Source organism: Podarcis melisellensis (assembly GCF_964234715.1).
Source record: "Podarcis melisellensis genome assembly, chromosome: 1".
Classification (NCBI taxonomy): domain Eukaryota; kingdom Metazoa; phylum Chordata; class Lepidosauria; order Squamata; family Lacertidae; genus Podarcis; species Podarcis melisellensis.
This window is the reverse complement of record NC_138528.1, coordinates 80,776,905-80,794,237: the sequence shown is the minus strand read 5'-3', so window position 1 is coordinate 80,794,237 and position 17,333 is coordinate 80,776,905. Positions and strand designations below refer to the sequence as shown.

The 17,333-nt window shown below is 45.6% G+C and overlaps 1 protein-coding gene across 1 annotated transcript; it reads right to left on the bottom strand.

The window, feature by feature from the left end:
• Positions 1–2,723: 2,723 nt before the first annotated feature.
• MPEG1 (macrophage expressed 1) lies at positions 2,724–5,513 on the bottom strand. The gene has a single exon (XM_081923884.1). It carries the CDS (start codon positions 5,429–5,431, stop codon positions 3,281–3,283), a length of 2,151 nt encoding a protein of 716 aa, XP_081780010.1. The 5' UTR covers positions 5,432–5,513; the 3' UTR covers positions 2,724–3,280.
• Between the last annotated feature and the right edge of the window lie 11,820 nt (positions 5,514–17,333).

The window sequence follows — 17,333 nt, the reverse complement described above, 5'->3', positions numbered from 1 at the left end:
TCTCTTTCTCCTCTCCCAATCCTTATGATGCCGTGCTGGAGAAATTTGGACATGCTGGAGAAATTGGGAATGCCTGCCTCTGATGCAGTCATGAAATGTGCAAAGCCTGTCAGGAAGAGGGTTTAGAAACCACAAGCTCATCCCTTAGGTGAGCTTGGACTGACGGGAGCTGTGGTCTAAGACATCTGGAGGCCAGCAGGTTGGCAAAGGCTGCCTTAAGATTACACTGGTGAAAGTAGACGGTTCTCTCGTTCCAATCAAGAACGCACAGCCGTTCTTGTCATATCTATTCCATGTGTTGCCCTGCCAAGCACAGAATTCGCCGTGTTGGTTACCATTTGCCATTTCAATATTTTGGTTTTAAACTTTTTAAAAAAACCCAGCAGGTTTTGAGTCTCTGCCTCTGTGGTTGCCAGGAAGAACTGGAAATTTAGTGTGCGGTGTTTTATATTAAAAACTCTGAAACCAGGGTGGGGCTTGTCTAGGCCCCGAAGGTTGAGGGAGATGCCTCTTCACACCACTGCACAGCTACATGTGACTCTCCCACTGTTTCTTTCCTGAGCCTTCTTGGCTAGCTAATTCCCATTCCTTATTATCACATGTTTCATTGCCAAATAATTCCACACTGTGAGATAGCTTGCCTAATTAGCCTCTATTTTCGCTATAAGTAAATACATACCAATATATTTCACACACCTCTAATGGCACAATTTCATTTTTCTGAGTGCAGAATCCAGAAATAGTACATAAAACACTGGTGAGTTCTAGCTGTACAAATTCTTCCCCACTGATCTACTACTTGTGTGTGGTTTCCTCACTTTGTTTACATGAGATCTAAGTGCCTACATCCTTTCTTATGTCCTTTAAAACTGATTCCCTCCACCAGCTTGGAGAAATAAGCAATAAAGCAGAACCAAATGGGAGCAACTTTCTGGAAAAACAACGATATTCATTGATGGCTCCCTTAATACAAGACGTTCATTCCCTTCCGGCATGTTGCATTGCATGTTTATGAAAAAGAACTATATATATACATATATTTTGCATTCAAGAGGGTTTTTAAAAAAATAAAATATATTGTTATATATGGATACATGCAGTTGCCTTTACTGGATCAAATAAAACCAAAAATTCAATATACTGTTAGTAACCTGCCTTGGTTTGCAGACAAATCAGTGGCTGACTCATTGACAGAGTCTGGAAGAAGCATTTCCTGCCATCCTTTTCCGGGAGGATATATGTTAATAGAGCATAAGCTGCTGATGGAGCACAGAGGAGCTGTTCTCAATAGAATAAAATCTTGCTAATGCACCAGGCCAGTGTGTTCAAAGATTCACTTGTGGGGAGAGAAAATCCTTTTGCCGAAAGAGAAAAAGCCCTTGCAGCTCCTTTGCTGCAAGTCAGTGCTTTTTATAGCTGAACAAGGGCTGAATCTTGAAGTTACTTGCATTCTCTCTTCACGTCCCCCTTTTCTATTCTGCCGCTGCCCCAGGCTTTGTGTGCATGTGACAATATAAGCATGCTGCCTCTCCCATCTGAACAGCTCAAAGTGTTTCCCCAAAGTAGCTACGCAGCCCCTCTCTTCTACCTGGGAAGTAAAACTAGGACTTGCACAAGGTGTTACCCTGGTATTGTTTCTACAGCAGTGCTGGTAAAAAAAGGAAAAATGCAGAGTCTGCTCTGCCTGACAGTGTGTGTGTGGGGGGGTGGAAGTGTCCTTGTTAAGCTGCACCCTGTTAAGCTTAAAATCCTGTTAAGCTTTTACAACTTCTTCACACTGGGGAAGCCTTTTTCAGCCTAAGGGTCTTCTCCTGTCCTGTCATCATCAACCCTTCATGACACCCCATGGGACCACCATCTTAACCTGTGCTTTATTTGCAGTATAAGCAGGTATCCTCAAGGAAGGTGAATTTAGGTGCTGTGTGTGGCTGTATATCCCATGGGCTGGACTCCAGCTCTGATCATCCCTGGCCATTGGCTGTGCCAGCTTGGGCTGATGGGATTGGGAGTCAGACAGCATCTGGAAGGCCACACCTCTGTTGTAGTCTAACTCCCCAGGAAAAGGCATGTGCCCCTTATGCCCATAGACGAGGTTGGGGGAAACTCCTATCAGAAATGCAATGCCACAAATGCCCACTCACACCATAAAGAGCTCACAACCCACCTACTCTCTGCAGTCAGAAACATCATAGCCAGACACTGGAGGAACCTGTCAAAAATAAACATGGGACGCTGGTATCAAGTAGTATGGGAAACGGCCTTATTAGAAAAGCTAAGCAATAGACTGAAACTGACATGGGGAGAAATAGAAGAGGATGCCTTCACCCCAGTATGGCTCCCCTTTATCACAAACACAGCCCAACAAGACAACAACAAGAATGACAGTATGTGAATCAATATGGCTAACTTAACCCAACAATGCCCCCCCCACGCACAAACAAATCCCACTGCAGCCAACCAAAGACAATCAGCCACACACTATGCCACCCCCAACCTCTCACCACCAAGGAAACAACAAGCGAATAGAAAGAGAACCTCCCCAAGCGACGCTGACACCAAAACCCCACACATGCACTAAGGAAAATAATATAAGCTTTACCACCTCGTCCCCTCTCACCCCCCTTTTCTTCCCAACCCTAAACTGCATATAACACCAACGACCCACAAAAAAATGTAACTGATCTGTAGAAAACACAGCCTGAAGAAAGAGACAATATGTGTGCTTTTGTAAACAAAGAAAACATTTAATAAAAATTATTTTAAAACAAAAAAGAATGCTGGAGAGCTGCTGCTTGTCGGAAGAGGCACTTCTGATCTAGGTGGACCAAAGGATTCCGCTAAGTATACGGCAGCTTCCCAATGCCCTGGACCTAATGGGAAATGCCTATGGGAGCTGCTGTGCTTCTGCTTAGAAAAGTTAGAGAAGAGGAACAAGAGACAGTAGGAGGAAGAAGCTCATAGCCATGCATTTGCAGCAAAGCACATGAACATACACTAGCCTTCTTTGAACTGCAGTTCCCACCAGCTCCTTCCAGTGTAGCCAATAGTCAGGACCATGGGTGTTCTAGTCCCAAACAGCTAGAGGGCAGCAGGTTGGGGGTGACTGACATACAGCAGCATTCAAGTGTCCCTCCAGATGTTACTGGACTACTACTCCCATGCTGGCTGGAGCTGATGGGAGCTGGAGTCCAACATCATCTTCAGGGCCACAGGTCCCCATCCTGATGTAATTGATAGTAACACACACACACACACAAATACACACGCACAAATATACACACTACACTGTTTGTCTTTCCTGCTCCTGCTCAACCTCTATTTCGCCCATGAAATCACAGGCATTGTTGCTTGAAGTCAAACTCCTCGCCTCTTCCCCGATGTTTTTGTACTCCCTTTTCTTGTACCTCCTGCACCCATAGACCGACAGGCCAATCAGGATGGCCAAGCCAGTGGTGGCACCAACAGTGACCCCTGCTGTCTCTCCACCTGAGAAGCTCCCACCAGCAGCGTTCATGTTGTGCAGATCGGCAGGGCTACCTATCTTCCACATCTGGGTCTGGGTGTCCTTGATCCAAACCTGGTCACCATGGCTGTTCATCACCAGGACGGTGTTGGTGGCAATTAAGCTCATGACAGGTTTGCGAGTGAAGGGAGGGAGCCGGGCTTGGGGTAAAGCCCCTTCTGTGAAACGCCCAGCCTGGACACAGTATTGCACTTCACAGCCATCACTGATCAGAGCCAGGTGCTGGCCAAACCCTGCTGGGCACCTCTTGGAGTAGGGGTCATCATCTGTTCCACGGTGGTGTCCCGTCAGCGGGTTTCCTACCTGGCAACTGAAGAACCCCCCAAAAGGAATAGCGTTCCTCTGTGCCCGGGCATCGTTGCTGACGCAGATTACGAGCTGGTCCAAGAGCTTCAGCTGGTAATAGTTGGAGGGACAGGACTGGCTATTGGTCATGGGGTTGGGGCTCTGGGCACTAAAGAGGCCTCCAAAAAGAAACCCTGACTGTTGAGGGACGGAGTTTCTTGCTGCACACCAATAGGAGCTGAACTGGACCATGGAAGGGGTGAAAACATCGTTGCAAACCTGTCTGCAGAATATCCACAGCGTGCAATCCTGGCGGCACTCCAAGTGGCTATAGCCTTCCTCAAGTAGCTGGGAGCGCAGTTTGATTGCATCATAACCCTCGGGGCAAGAGAAGTCTCCAGTGAGTGGGTTCCTCTGCTCCAGGTCCTGGCAGAGCGCAGCAGCATCAGGACCTTCCAGCTGAGCACACTCCTGGTAGACTCCACCAAAGGTGAAGTTGGTCATTGTCCCTTCACAGCTCCCATCATCCATGTTGGCATAGAAGTTGAAGTTGGGCGAGGCAGGGTTGATGCAGCCAGGGTAGGTGTTGAATGTGTAGTAACGGGAGATGGCAGATGCCACAGTCCTGGACAATTTCTGCACGGTGGGGGTGGGCAATCCCGGCAGATTTCCTGGGGTGATGAAGAAGGGCAGAGGCAAGCCTGAACGGTCAACAGCCACCAGCTGGTTGGTGGTTCCCTCTTGCCAAGTTTTCAGGGTAATGCCAGGGTAAAAAGGTACCCCTCCAATACTCTCCAGCCTGGAGCTAGTGAGGTTGTCCTGATACTGCTGGGTGAAAGCGTTTTCTGTCGCCACTGAAGTGCTAATGTCAAACTGGAGCATTTTGAGGAAAGAGGCCCCAGCCGCAGCTGTGACAGAAATTCTCGAGGACTTGCCATCTTTCACAAAGGAGGACTTCACTTGGTGCTCCTGGATGAGGCTGGCTCCAGCATCAACTCCCGTGATAACATGAGTGCCGTAGTTTAGGACCAAGATCTCTGCCAGGTAGTCAGCCATTCGTGTGTGGTTGTTCTCCAGATAGCTAGCAATGGTGACAAGCTGCCGCTGGAAGCCTTCGTCTAACATTGCACCAGGGTTGAATTTCACAGTGTACATCAAATTCCTGACCTGAACCCTGGTGGTCACAGCCTGATCTCTCACTTGGTGGGTTTTCATCCTGCGGAAGTCAGTGGAGAACCTTCCATTGATAGAAAGAAAGGACATCTCTGCATTGACGGAAATGGAGGTGGCACACTGGTAATCCATCCAAGACTCTATGATCTCTGAGTTCATCTCCAGGGAGTTCTGTTTACGGGCAATGACGAAAAACTCGTTGGGGATGAAATAAGCCCCATCTTCCGTAGTGCTGCACGAAGAGTAGTTTAGGCTGATCACTCTTGCCATATCCAGATTCCTCAGGTTATCCCAACCACCTCCAGGAAGAACTTCCAGTGCAGGAAGATTCAAGACCTGTTTGCATGCCTGAAATCCAGTGACGGAAGGACGGCACAAGGGTGATTCCTGTGCCCGACATACCCAAGTTATGAGCGTCAAGGAGAGAACGATCCCTGTCCAATTACTCATGGCTCGACCAGTGTAGAGGAAAAGCTAGCATCTGAATGGTCTCAATGTGCTTCTCTCTCTACTGCTTGTGGTAACCCCAGCAGAGGCTTCCTTCTTTTTATGCTAAGGTTGATCATTTAAAGAGGAAGCAAAACTATTCTGCTTTATACTTTCTCTTTCTCAGGTTGGATGAACTTTAGAGCAGCCTCTGATAGGCTTACAGCACAATAAGAAATATGTATAACAACTGGGGCATATATGTTTCCTTATTGCTTTACTGAGTAGGTATTACGCAGGTTCAGAAAGAGGCACCTAGAACTAGGCAGCAACAGTTTCAATACATTGGTCCCCAAACAATAGCAGCTTTGCTGGAATCCAACACACAGCCAAGTCAAAGGAAGAATTTAAATAAAAAGACAGAATGGCTCATAATTCTATGTGAGAGAATGGGCTTTGTGCCACGGGAAAAGAGAAAAAAAAGCTATGACTTCTTTCTTTGTAGTGACAGGAAGCAGCCATTTCTTATTTCTGCCTGGTGCGTTATAGTAAGAATTTCCAGGCAATGTTCAGGAGAATGGTTGTGGTAAGGGTTTGTTGACTGTGAATGGCTGCTTTCTGATCAGATTTCCTGACTATGCACCATGATAATACACAATACAGTATATCAGGGGTCAACAAACTTTTTCAGCAGGGGGTCGGTCCAATGTCCCTCAGACCTAGTGGGGGGCTGGAATATATTTTGAAAATAATAAGTGAATGAATTCCCATGCCCCACAAATAACTCAGAGATGCATTTAAAATAAAAGGACACATTCTACTCATGTAAAAACACGCTGATTCCCGGACCATCCGTGGGCCAGATTGAGAAGGCGATTGGGCCGGATACGGCCCCTGGGCCTTAGTTTGCCTACCCATGCAGTATATTATGGCAAGCAACTTACAAATGTTACATTCGTCTCTTTGGAATTACCCAACTGGGTTTTTGTTTCCTTGTTTGTTCTTTGCTGATGCGATACGCTTCTGGGGTGGGGTTCCAGTTCAGATTGCTGCACATAACCTCTTCCCCACAGCCATGTGAGTAAAAAAGTGGAACTGAATCTGTTGCCAGCAGAAATGAAAGTGCAAGTGTTCCAGTCTCAGTTTGCCGTTGAAATATGTATGGGGGGGCAGACAACAAAAGGGGGAAGGAACAGTCTGAACGGGAGGTGAGACTTGACATAAGTTGATTTTATGTCATAATCTAATAACGCGATAGCCTTGATTTGAAATATTGCAACAGCATCATTCATTTAAAAATGACTTTTAATCACTGTTTCCCTGTAGCAATTTGGTGCCACAAATAAAGGACAGGGGTTTTACTTGCTCCTGTATCATTTTGTCTTATTCTTTCTAACTTCCTCATTTCAGAACAGATTGGGGCTGAGAAAGATTCAAAAGCAGAAACTGAAGCATGTGGTTAGTCCTCACAGCTGGCGACTTACTCATTTCTGCTATTGTGTTCTGACCTTTTCTAACATGGTGGAAGTGAAATGATTCTCGAAATCTGAGGTAGACAGCCTGGTACTCTGCAGATGTTGTGGACGACACTACAACTCCCATGATCCATGCTCCTTGGTCATGCTGGCTGTGGCAGATGGGATTTCTAGTCCACCCCTGGTGGGCACCATATGGGCTGCCGCAGCTCTAAGTCAAACAGTTAGTTCATTTCATCCCTCTAAGTTTGATCTCGCTTGTGAGGTAGGCACAGGAGACTGGCGCATGAGGGCAAATGGAGCACTGTCCACTAACCTCAGTTTGCCCTCAATCAGCCCCCACCTGCCTGCCTGCCTTCTTACAACTGCCGGTCAGCTTCCTTTACCAGTCTCAGTGTTGCTCTTATGGAGCACCACAGCAGAGCCATCTTTCCCATAGGGCTTAGTGGTGCGTCGTGCCAGGGTGCCGGCCTCTCAGGGGCGCCCCAGCAAGTGGGGGAGCTACGTGGCTTTGCTGGCGGCCTCCCCTTTCCCTGCATGCCCGCCAGCTGCGCACCACCAACCATATGGCTGGCAGGCACACAACTTCACTCCCAAGCCTCTGCGGGGATCGCTCTCCCACAGCGGCATGGGGGAGAGTCGTCCCCCCCCCCCGGATGGCTGGCAGTATGCAGCTATGGCCACCCCAACACTATCCATAGTAATTTGGGGCACTGGGCAGATATTTGCACCCTGGTGCTGCATCTGCCAAAGATGGCCCTGTGCCACAGCATGTCTTCTCGGTTTCAGCAAGATCTCATGAGAGGTCCACAAGATCTCGTGAGAGGTCTGTGAGATTTCACCAAAACCTAGAAGCAACAACTTCTCCCTTCTCTGGCAGTGGCAGAGGTAGGAGGACATCCCCCAGTCTTGGGGAAAGGGAGGAGTGGCAGCTTTTGGCAAGATCTCATGAGAGCCCCACAATATCTTGCTGGCCACAAATGTTCTCTTCAGTTTCCAGGCAGGGTGTGGGTGTGTGCCTGCGACAGTGCTAGAGAAGCAAGGAGAAGGAGCGGCAGTTTCCCATGAGATCTCATGAGAAGCCTGCGAGATATCGCTGGAACCTGGAAGGACACTGCCCCTTGGATTCTGCCACCTGGGGCAGCTGCCTCCATCTGTCTCACGGACAGGCTGGCCCTACATGGGAGAACTGATTTGGTACATTGTTGGGTCAATAGAAGTAACTCTAAAACATTCCAATGAATTATTTCTCTTCCTTCCCTGACCCCCGATCCACAGTGCAAAATCACACGAAACATTGGTTTGCACAAAACGATAAAGCAAAGCCAAAGTATGGCTTGCCAGGACCGCTTGAGGCTCACAGAGGGATGCTCACAGATGCTTTGCTCCTCCCTAGTCCTTCTTGTTCTTGGTATAACACACATGCAAACCATACATTTAAAAGCACATTCCCCCCAAAGAATCCTAGGAACTGGGTGCTGGGAATTATAATTGCGTGAGGGATAAACTACACTTCACAGGGTTCTTTTGGGAAAGCTGCATCCTTTAAATGTGCAACAAATGTGCTTTCAATGTAGGGTGCTCACACTCACAGCACTTTAGCGGGAATCGGTTTTTACAATGCTGATTTCACTCTTTTAGCTGCTATTGCTCCTTGCTGAGGCTTGAACACTGTGCTTGGATGTGCTGCTGGACTAAATTTTATTTTTGACGAGTTGTCAAGCAGTCATGGGAAGTTTTTAAAACTGAGGGGTAGTATAGAAAGGTTTCAAATAAATGAGTCAAAATCGGTTGCTTTCGTCTTCATCAGTAATCTCTTGGGGTAAGTTTTTGCTTCCTTCAGTCATGTGGTAAAACTATTTCTGGATTGCACAGGCAGAGCCACATGACTGCCGGCTTTCCCGTAAATTTATCTATGAAAAGTGTGCAGGGGAGGGGAGGGACCAACCAGGGAGTTGTCGTTGGAGTCATACAAAGACAGCTGAACTTGGAGCTGTGAAAACATCTTTTAATTGCCGTGGGTGTCTAGGGTTAGGATGCTCTCCACGGCTTCTTCTGGTGGAGAGGAGGACCATTGATGGTGGTGGGGCTCTGCCATGAGAGAGGCCCCAGTTTCACTCCAGGGGGTGGAAAGCTACAGCAGGAGGTTCTTCTGCCAGCATTTTGGGGCAAGACGCCAAGTAGACACCAAAGCCACACAGATCCTCTGAGGGGCTCAATTCTTGCGCTGCTCAGCTGTGCCAGTCTTGATCCTTGCATGTGCATAGGATCCCAGCTGATCTGCCTGTCTATCTGTACATAGTTGCATTGGCCCAGCCCCAATGGAATGAGGTAGGCACCTCAAGCAGCTGGTTTTGGGGTCCAAAAAGGGCAACAAATTGTGTTTTTGTTGTTGTTGTTGCTGCTGTTACCTTCACAAGAGTGCTTGTGGCTCAGGTGCCAAAACAATTTGGTTTGCCTTGAGTACAAAGCATTTTGACTTGTGGGGAGGTCCCCATTTGCTGCTGCATCACAGGCAGCAAAATGTCTTGGGCTGGTCCTACATGGTCCTACACGGTGCCACTCTCTCTGAGATTGCTCTTTCTTCCTATGCACAAATACTACACGGGCCTCTGCTCATGTGGCAAAGCTGTTCTTCGCAACCAGGTTTTCATCCAATTTAGCTGCCATGGCTTCCTCCAAAGATCCCTGGGAACTGCAGTTTGGTGAGAATTCTCTGAGACGCTCTCACCCCCTCTGAGGTGGGTGGAATAAAGGAGGAAGTCCCTAGATAGCTCAGTTGGTTAGAGCATGGTGCTGATAACACCAAGGTTGCAGGTTCAATCCCTGTTGCAGGGGTTTGGACTAGATCAGGCATAGGCAAACTCAGCCCTCCAGATGTTTTGGGACTACAATTCCCATCATCCCTGACCACTGGTCCTGCTAGCTAGGGATCATGGGAGTTGTAGGTCAAAAAATCTGGAGGGCCAAGTTCGCCTATGCCTGGACTAGATGTGCCTCAGGGTCCTTTCCAACTCTACAATTCTATGACTGGCCACGCTGCTGTGCAGCACACTTACCACACGACTGCTTACACTGACCGGGGGGAAAACAACTCGAATATTGCTGCCGCCACACAGAGTCCCTGACAGAGATGAATCAAAGGCTTGGCAGCAATTGCTGTGCAGCCACAAAAAAACAGCCTTGTGAAGGAGCCCTCTGTGATTACTTCTCGCATATTTCATGGCTCGGAAAGACATTCAGGGGCTTAAACCCTGTCTCCAGTTAAACTCTGCCCTCACCCCCAATGTGTGCTGGGTAAAACAAAAGCAGTGTGGAACAACAAAAAATGGCTGCTTTCCTCCTCACACCCTGCTGCCCCTCCAACACAGAGCATGGCATGCTGTGATCAGGTTGGATCTTCCCTCAGTCTGTTTTTGCACCCCTCCCCCAGCAGCCTTTGGACACACTTGCAGCCCCAGCTGTTCAATGGGCACACATAATTTCCATCAGCTACAGGAAACAGGTGCTCCCAGCAGGCAAAGAAGCAGTTGAGGGCTGAAAATATTGTGGAAGGGGAAGGGGGCTGGCGGGACTCCCCCCGCCACAGCCCTGACCATAAAAAAAGGAGGCCAGAATGAGGATATGGTAACACACCGATTGTGCTGCTTTGCCACAGACTTCCGCATATTGTTTCTGTCCCGTTCAGGTGTCTGTCTGGTGTGGACTGCTTCTCTGAATTACTTCTTCTCAGGAGGACGACAGGAGCTTTCCCCCACCCCTGGCCAGCACGGACCCAACGCCTGCCTGAAAGTTGCTGCACTTTTCTGACCAAAATGGCTGTTTACAATTGCGGTATATGCTATGACTTATTTATAGACCGCTGGGTGGCCGAAAGCAGTGAGCAGCATATGAATATAAAAGAAATATACAATCAAAGTGCCATAAATTAATCAAAACAGTAACATTGCAACACACCCATCCATCATACTTGTTGTGTGCTGGGAGCATCGGTTAACCCCATTGCAGAGAAACAGAAAAACCACCAATTAATCCAGCCACCATCTCTCATGCTCCTCTCCCATCTCTCTTGAGAGCAGGTTCTACCAGCAGGCCAGAAAAAAACCCTCTCTCTCCCTCTGCAGCAAACGAGCCAGCAGACAAAAACGCTCATAAGCGCCACATTACAATAACCGCAGCATGCAACACCACTCCCCTCCTGCCTCTTGCGCTGCGTGGGTGGGGAGCAAGGTCAACAACAGCTGGCCCTCACCCTGGAGCCGGAAACAGCTTCCCTCTCCCTTTGCTATGGCTGCCACACTCACCATACATTGAAGCAGGTTGAAGCCCTTTCCTAGCCCACCCGCCTACCCCCAAATCCAGGGGAAAACCTCACAGAACTATAATTAAAGTTATAGTGTGTACTTTGCCCTTGTGTAGAGAAGGCTGGTGTTTGGAGATGGCTACATACCCTCCAACATTCCTCAGGTGAAAATACAGACATTTCTCACTCCCCTCAACTTCTTGACACCCCCATGTCCGTCCGTCCCCCAGCCCACAGAGCATTTCCACCAAAGGGACACAGCACACACACCCTCCACCTGAGAAAACTCCTTAATCCCTATTCTATTCATCATCGTCAAACCTTTATTGGCATCACAGACAAACATTCAGAATAAATAGGCCAGTGTGATCTCGTCACCATTTCAACAGTACAGTCATTTGCCAAAGGGAAGAAGAGGCGAGCAATCTATTTCATCTCTGTGGGTCTCCAGCAAGGGCAGGATCCTGTAGCGTACTTCGGCGACAAAAAATCAATTAGAGGAACTTAGCTACTGTCTTGGTGAGCTCCTGGATTCCACCTATTCTATTCTATTCTATTCTATTCTATTCTATTCTATTCTATTCTATTCTATTCTATTCTATTTTTCAGTAGATTTACAAAAAGAAAAAAACACACAAAAATAAATAATTTTTAGAAAGGTGCAAGATTAGATGTGGATGCACAAAGCATTTTTTAAAAAATCAAGACTCCTTGCATACCCTCCAACATTTCTCCAATGAAAATAGGAACGTCCCATTTCATAATGATAATTTTACTATTTATACCCCACACTGGGTTGCCCCAGCCACTCTGGACAGCTTCTAACATATATAAAAACATGATAAAACATTAAACATAAAAAATATCCCTATACAGGATTGCCTTCAGACGTCTCAGGGGTCAAATAACTCCATTTGCTCCAACATTTCTCTAATGAAAATAGGCACATCCTAAGGAAAAGTGGGACATTCCGATCCAATCAGAAACCAGGACGGCTTCTCTAAAGCAGGGGAAATAGGGACATTATGGGGTCAAATTAGAAGCCACGATCACTGTCATAATTCTGGGAGATATAATGCTAGGTTTACAACAGTGGAGCAATTGGGTCGTGTGGGAGCATTTCCAGAGGACCTGCATATTCATCCCAATTTGTTTTCAAGGAGATTAGATGGCACTTTCTGTTTAAGGAGCATTCAATCTGATTTGTTTGTGGGGAGGTTAGATTATGTGGCAGTCAAAGCAAAATGAGGCCCCCAAAGTCCTGCCCTGAAGGCACAGCTGCTTAGAAACTAGCCTGAAAGACCCTGAAAGACACTGTTGGTGAATCCCACCTCCTCAGCTTCAGTTTATCATTTGCATTGTTGCATTAAACATTCATATTGATTTTTGATTGTATCTTTAATTGCTTTTTTATTTCTTATATTGAATTTTATTGTATTGCTATTTGAACCCTATGGAATCCAAATTGTAACGTGATAACATACAAGAAAAGAAGAGGCAATAAAAATACAGTGAAAAATTATACAGCATCTAGTGCAGCACATTACAATTGCTACAACAGGTGAAAAAATCATGAAGGGGTCTGCCAAGATCCTCAGCAATTTTCAGGTGCTCTGTGTTGCTATGATGATCACTGATTTTAATTATTATTATCTGAATGTTTCAACTAGTTGTTTTAAAGTGTGTTTACTGTTTTTTATTGTTTTCCTACTTTTGAAAATCGCTTTGAAGGTTGTTTTTTTTACAATCAAGCAGTATATAAATGGTATAAAGTAAATAAAATATGTTTTTGACATATTTGAATCTTTTAGCTTCCTAAAACTTCTTGGACAGGGACGGCTTTTATAATTATTATTAGTGAAGGCCTTTTATTTAATTTTTAAATGCATTTTTAAAAAGACCATATTGCATACTTCTTTTTCACTCAATACACATAGGCAGAACTTCAAATGTTCAGAAACAAACTTAAAAATAATAAATATTTTTAATAATGGGTAGTATTAATTCCAAACAAAAGGAGTAACATTTACATTAATGATTTTGTTTTGTTTTACTCACATAGGGCGTTGGCCTTCTGCTTTGACAGTCTGTTTCTCTTTAAAGAGCTTTTAAAGGAAGCAGCTAAGCATTCCAGATCCTAGCATACCATGCTGGGACTGTATGGATATTGCTTTCAGAGTTTGTATTGAAAATACAGTAAAATGTTGCCGTGTATCGAAAAAAAAAGTCCTCCTTTATTTGTTGGGGAGGCGTGTTAGAAGAAAATGCAAAAACCCCTAATCCAAATTGCTTCAGCATGATGGTGTTTCCCAAGACAGTAGGATGGTAAGCTTGCAGAGTTTGTGATACTGTGCAGTTGCACCCTCTGGTGTCATTATGACAAAACCACAGATATTGTTGGGTCCATACTTGTGCGCAGATCCACATTTCATGACTTAACTGAGTGGATCAAACTGGGACTGATGGAAGTTGCAGTCCAAAACATCTAAAGAACATCAGGCTGGCAAAAACTGATTCAACAGTAGAGTACCTATTTAGCAGATGCAATACACATTTTATTGAAATGTGTGAAGCCTACTAGAGCTTATCTACCAACAGTATCAGCCGTGACCCTTACAAGACAGTGCTAACTTGTGTCCTAGAACTTGCAACACCATTCACAGTGTCCACCGGAACTGGATAGTCTTCCTGGCATGTTTGTTTTATATTTTGAACAGACCCCTTCTTTCCAATCTGAAGTGGTACAGCCCAGGCATAGGTGGTGGAGGATACAAAGGAAAAATGACTGGGAGGTCAAATACACCATGTAGAAAAATTTGATGTGGGCCAGACTACCGGTACATATCTCTTCAGTAGAAATCTACCTACAATTCTATGGGGGGCGGGGAGGACTCGGCAAACAGGTTTTCTAAATCAAGCCTTTTCTTCCTAAGCAAACACCATGACAGGCACATTCAGGGTGAATGATAATAAGTCCCTATAAAGTTCTAAGAATTATCATATGTTCAGATTACTTTTCACCACTCCCTGCCTCTGAACTCACTGTTACAAGTTATATATACCCTGCAATTCATCTTCATGTGCCCTAAGTGAATGAGAACTGCAAAAGACCTTGGGTTTTGCTTTGTTCTGTACTTGTGAAACTAATTTGTTATTGAAGACTAAGATCAAAGCCAAGGTTGTCAAAATTACAGGCATCAGCTATTACGATCAGCAGTGCAGGCTCACTTTTATAGCAGCCTTGAAACTGTCTAGACTTCAGGGAGGGGAGCTCTGAACTGAGGAGTTTATGGATTTCAGCTGTTAGGTACAATTGCTCGTGTGGTCACAATTTTTTCTCCATAATTTGGCACCAACATTTCACTCCCTCATAAGAACCTAAGAGGAACCTGCTGGATCAGGCCAATGGTCCATTTAGTCCAGCTAAATGTTCTCAGAGTGGCCAACCAGATGTTTCCAACCTTCCAGCTGCTTTTAAACACAATTTTTCAAACAGATAATCAGCGGCCACAAGTCGGACCTATAATAAAATGTTGCAGCACGGTCTACGAGTCAGGCCACAAGTGTTGCAATCCACCCTGAGACCTGAGGATGAACAGTGGGTAATTAATAATAGTAATAATACTTTGTGGATGCTTTCAGGAGGCTGGTTGATTGAGCATTTATCCCAATTTGTTTTCAGGGTGGCTGCAGGATCGCTTTCCTTACTGCAAAAAGAATTCTAAGCAGGTTTGTTGTGCAAGGACGCCAAACCCACTTTAATTGCTGTACCTGAATTTGCCAATATGTGATCGATTCTCACCTGGAAAATGACAGTTCTCTGGAAGTACAACCTGGTTGAGCATTCCAGCCATTCCATGCCATTCCCTCTCCCAACAGGGGTCATTTGTTACATTTATCGTGTCTCTTGCAGCATCTGCTTCCCAGGTAGTCTCTCATGACATGTTGGGACAGCCCCGTGGCAGCCAGGAAGTCCTGAGAAACCTGAGAGCCAACGGCTTTGGCATGGATGCTGAAGTCCCCCAGAACCAGCAATCTGGGAGTCTTCAACACTGCTGCTGAGACCAGCTCTGTCAGCTCAGGCAGGGAGCCTGCTGGGCAGCGAGTCGGGAGGTAAACCAGTAGAATCATCAATCTGTCCCGATTACCAGGGATATGCACTCTAGGTCTCCCTTCAACTGGACAGAGAAAGTATTTCTTCACACAGTGCATAGTCAAGCTATGAAACTCACTCACCCAGGAGACAGACCATTTCGTGGAGGAGAGGACTGCCAGTCACTCCTAGCCACGGTGGCTATGCTCTACCAGCAATGCTTCGGAATACCAGTTTATGGAAACCACAGGAGGAGAGAGTTCTCTTGTGTTCATGTTCTGCTCCTTGGTTTCCCACAGGCATCTGGTTGGCCACTATGAGAACAGGATACTGGACCACTGGCCTGTTCCAGCAAGCTATTCCTATGTTCCTAAAAATGCTTTAAAGGAAAAGTCCAAAAAGTCTAAAAAATAAAGGTAAGGTCCTTGCAGCATTTACTTTTTTCAGACAGCTTCCTTCTAGACCTCTTTTTGAAATGCTTTAAGGCTGCAGTCCTACATGCCATGCCTACTGCCTATGAGCTGGCATGCAAAGGATTATGGTGTGAGAGATGGAGCCATTTTAGTTGTGAACCTTTTCTTACATAGAAAAGGTGTAGGAAAAAGCATGAAAGCCACTTTTGTGACAAACTCCTTTGTGTATGTTCTGTATACGCAGTGGGAAGCCACAGGCTATGGCAGCTTCTCAGCACATTGTGACATGTGGTGTTATTACATGTGAAAATTTAGTGTAAGCTCTCCATTTTTTCTTATATAGAAGTGATTTTTGCAGGCTGGAAAATGTGTAGGAAAGGCCTCTCAGCAGCTGTATGCAGGACTGCCTGTGTTTATTTATTCATTTCACGACATTTTTATATCTCACTCAATTGTAATAAAACCTCAAAGCAGTTTACATTTACTCAGGGACCACAGAATGGTGTTCTGAATATGCTTAGAAATATTATTTGCTTTACCATTACTTCACAACTTGTAGAACTGAGCTTCTTAGTTCATGGACATGCAGTAAAGTCATCACAAGTGTGTTCACTGCAGCCACGCAAGGTATCCAATTCTGGCCAGGCTGTGAACCAATGAGGTTCTGAGCAAGGTGTGAGGAGAGTCATCTTACAGGGATGCAGCAGGTAGACGTTAGTACAGTGGTATCTTGGTTCTCAAACTTACTCCGTTCCAGAAGTCCTTTCCAAAACCAAAGTGTTCCAAAACCAAGGCGTGCTTTCCCATAGAAAGTAATGCAAAATGGATCAATCCATTCCAGACTTTTAAAAACAACCCCTAAAACTGCAATTCAACATGAATTTTACTATCTAATGAGACCATTGATCCATAAAATGAAAGTAATAACCAGTGTAATGTACTATAAAATAAAAGAGACAGTATTGTAAATGATAAAAATTAAAATTAAATTATTTTTCTTACCTGCACTGATGGTAGTCATTGTTTGAATGGGGGGCTTTTATCCATTTCCGCAGTCACACAATCAATCAATCAATGAGTAGCTGAACTGGGTTCCACACAGTCACAAAAACAAATTAACCGAAAAAACCTCAAAAACAAAAACGCAAAATAAATAGCAAAAACAAAAGTGCCAAATACAGTGGTACCTTGGTTCTTGAACTTAATCTGTTCTGGAAGTCTGTTTGACTTCCAAAATGTTCAAAAACCAAGGCGCGGCTTCTGATTGGTGCAGGCGCCCTGGAAACAATAGCTGACAGCTGCATCGGACGTCCGGCTTCCAAAAAACATTCGAAAACTGGAACACTTACTTCCAGGTTTTCAGTGTTTGGGAACCAAGGCGTTTGAGAACCAAGGTACCACGGTAGATGCCAAGTAGCAGAACAAACTCAGGGACTGCAGGACCTAGGAGAGCTCCTAGGGTAAATGAGGCTTGTGACCAGGCACTACCTCTACCAGGGAAACAGAACCTGTGGCCCTCTAGATGCTGTTGGACTACAATTCCCATCATCCCCAGTGAGTTGGGTCAATAGTCAAGGATGATGGGAGTCATATTCCAACAACATCAAGGCGGGGGTGCAAAAACTCCTCAGCCTGGATTTCT